A 2431-nucleotide genomic window follows, 5' to 3' on the forward strand; every position below is an offset into this window, starting at 1 on the left:
AGAGCAGGTGGCATCCTTTATGTGAGTATGAAATCTGTCCTGCTAGATATAATGCAGAGGTTGCTTCTAGGCTGAGAGGATTATATTTTCAAGATGATAAGAAGGAAGGAATTGCCTTTTTTTCATTACAGGGAGAGTAGAAACTGTTGTACAGGAGTGCTTTTTAGGTTACTCTGGATGGAAATTAGGTTACTGTATTGAATGTGTCCTTGTGCATTTTTTAATGGAGTTCCTTGCAACCACTTTTGTTTTCCAGCTCCTTGCAAGTGTTCACTAATAGCACAGCGAGCAGAACTCTGTACATCGATGAAAAACTACCAGCAAGCTCTTCACGACGCGGACATCCTCTGCCGAAACAAACCCCACTGGCCTGCGGTATGATGCTTGTTATGTTGTGAAGTCCAAAATGAAAACTGCTCATTCTTGTGTCTTCTCTCTGTGGTAGGCTCAGTGATGTTGAGGGTGTTTTTGGAAGAACATCATGGCATTAACTGGGCTGGAAGTGTCCTGTGAAGAAGTTAACTTTCAGTAGACAAGTCTGGAAGGTCCTTCATGTGTGTCCAGTTGGCAGGATTTCAGTGGTGGGCAGCCAGTGATGTGGTTTGTCTGTGCCGGTGCCCATCGATCTGTTGGGGCTAGTGCTGCAGTTTGGCAACAGAACTGGGTCCGTAAGGTTCTGGCAGTCCAGGATGGCCCTGCAGGTCCACTGAGATGGTGTGTCCCAGGCAGTGGGTGGCTTTGGCCTGCTGGTCAATGTGTTTTTTCTGAGGGGCACCTCAGGCTGTATTTTTTTTTTTTTTTTTTAATCCTTCAGTTCTAAGAGTTTATATCTGTGATTCATAGAGGGGACTGGGATTTTTTTCCTAACTAAAAAAAAGTGCTATAATGAGCACTGGTTCGTGGGCAGTCTGAAGCAAACATCAGAAATGGCGTTATGGGAGAGAAATGAAGAAGCATGTGGTGCCCGCCATTGCTGCTGGTTGCCTGAGGCTAGACTGGGTGTCTGAGAGCACCTCCCATCAATCCCTCACCCATCAGCTGCAAAACCGCAGCATAGATTTGACCAGCTAAAACCCCTCGGTGCTACCTGGAGGGAGGGTAGCACAGGAAATTGGGGAAGAATTTACGGCAGACCGTGGCTTTCCTGTAAAGACTGGCAGTGGTGCATGAACCCTTCAGCCACCTGCCTCAGCACGGCAGGCTGCAGCTTAGCTGTCCCTTTCCAGCTGGCAAAGATGTGGAGCAAGCAGAGAGGTGCTGTCTGAAGCATCTAGTTCTTGAAAAGTTAGATACTTGTCTCTGAAGGCACTCTGTCTTGTCACCCATTAAAACATTTCTTACTTGAAGGCAGTTCATCATCTTCTCTGTGCCTCCAATTTGCTTTTCTGTCTAGGATCATTTCTCATCAAGTCAGGAATCCATCTTGGGCAGTGCTGGCTGGCTTTCTGTGCAGAGGGAGAAAGATGAATTACGGACGTTCGAATGTTTTCTTGAAGTGTCTTCTCTGCCTTGAATCCATGGAAGTGTGATGTGTGTCAGTTATAGGCGGATAAAGATTTTGTTAATCGCATCTCTGAAGAATGCTAATTGAAAAGGAGATTTGTCATTGTGTCATAACCAGCAGTGTCACAGATGCATTTTGTGCTTGCGTGTGTGAACTTTCACATAAGCGGTGCTAATCTAGAATCTATATTTTCCAGGTATTCCGGGCATCTGTTTTTTTTGTATCTTGATACATCTCATCCAGTGGCAGAGATTAGCTGAAACATGCACTGTGTAGTTAACCCCAAAACCTTAACAAATCGACCATAAAAATCAAACTCATTCTGGGAGTAGTTCCTGGGAGACTCTGCCAGTACTTTTTCACAGAATTGCAGAATGGTGGGGGTTGGAAAGGACCTCTGGAGATCATCTAGTCCAACCCCTCCACTAAAGCACGTTCACCTAGAGCAGGTTGGACAGGATCATGTCCTGGCGGGTTTTGAATGTCTCTAGAGAAGGAGACTCGTCCTCTCTGGGCAGCCTGTTACAGTGCTGTTACCCTCAAAGTAAAGAAGTTTTTCCTTATGTTCAGATGGAGCTTCCTGTGTTCCCGTTTGTGTCTGTTGCCCCTGTGGTGCTAGGCACCACTGAAAAGAGACTGTCCCTGTACTCTTGACACCCACTCTTTAGATATTTATAAGCATTGGTAAGATCTCTCCTCCAGGATGAACAGAGCCAGGTCTCTCAACCTTTAACAGCATCACAGAATAATTTTGATTGGAAGAGACCTTTAAGATCATCAAGTCTAACCATTCACTCTGCGCTGCCAGGGTCCCTAAACCACGTCACAGAGTGCCACATCTACACGTCTTTTGAACACTTCCAGGGATGGGGATTCCACCACCTCCCTGGGCAGCCTGTTCCAGTGCTTCACAACCCTCTCTGTAAA

General features: G+C 46.0%; 1 protein-coding gene across 1 annotated transcript in view; it reads left to right on the forward strand.

Annotated features, from left to right (window-relative positions):
- Window positions 1-256: 256 nt before the first annotated feature.
- LONRF2 (LON peptidase N-terminal domain and ring finger 2) overlaps window positions 257-2431 on the forward strand; it is a gene marked incomplete at its 5' end in the record, with an annotated part of 19096 nt that continues 16921 nt past the window's right edge. Inside the window, one exon of the mRNA XM_010131868.1 lies at window positions 257-375. Within this exon, the coding sequence (XP_010130170.1) occupies window positions 257-375 (119 nt within the window). The remainder of the gene's footprint in view (window positions 376-2431) is intronic.

Source organism: Buceros rhinoceros, unplaced genomic scaffold, assembly GCF_000710305.1.
Source record: "Buceros rhinoceros silvestris isolate BGI_N320 unplaced genomic scaffold, ASM71030v1 scaffold3552, whole genome shotgun sequence".
NCBI classification, from domain to species: domain Eukaryota; kingdom Metazoa; phylum Chordata; class Aves; order Bucerotiformes; family Bucerotidae; genus Buceros; species Buceros rhinoceros.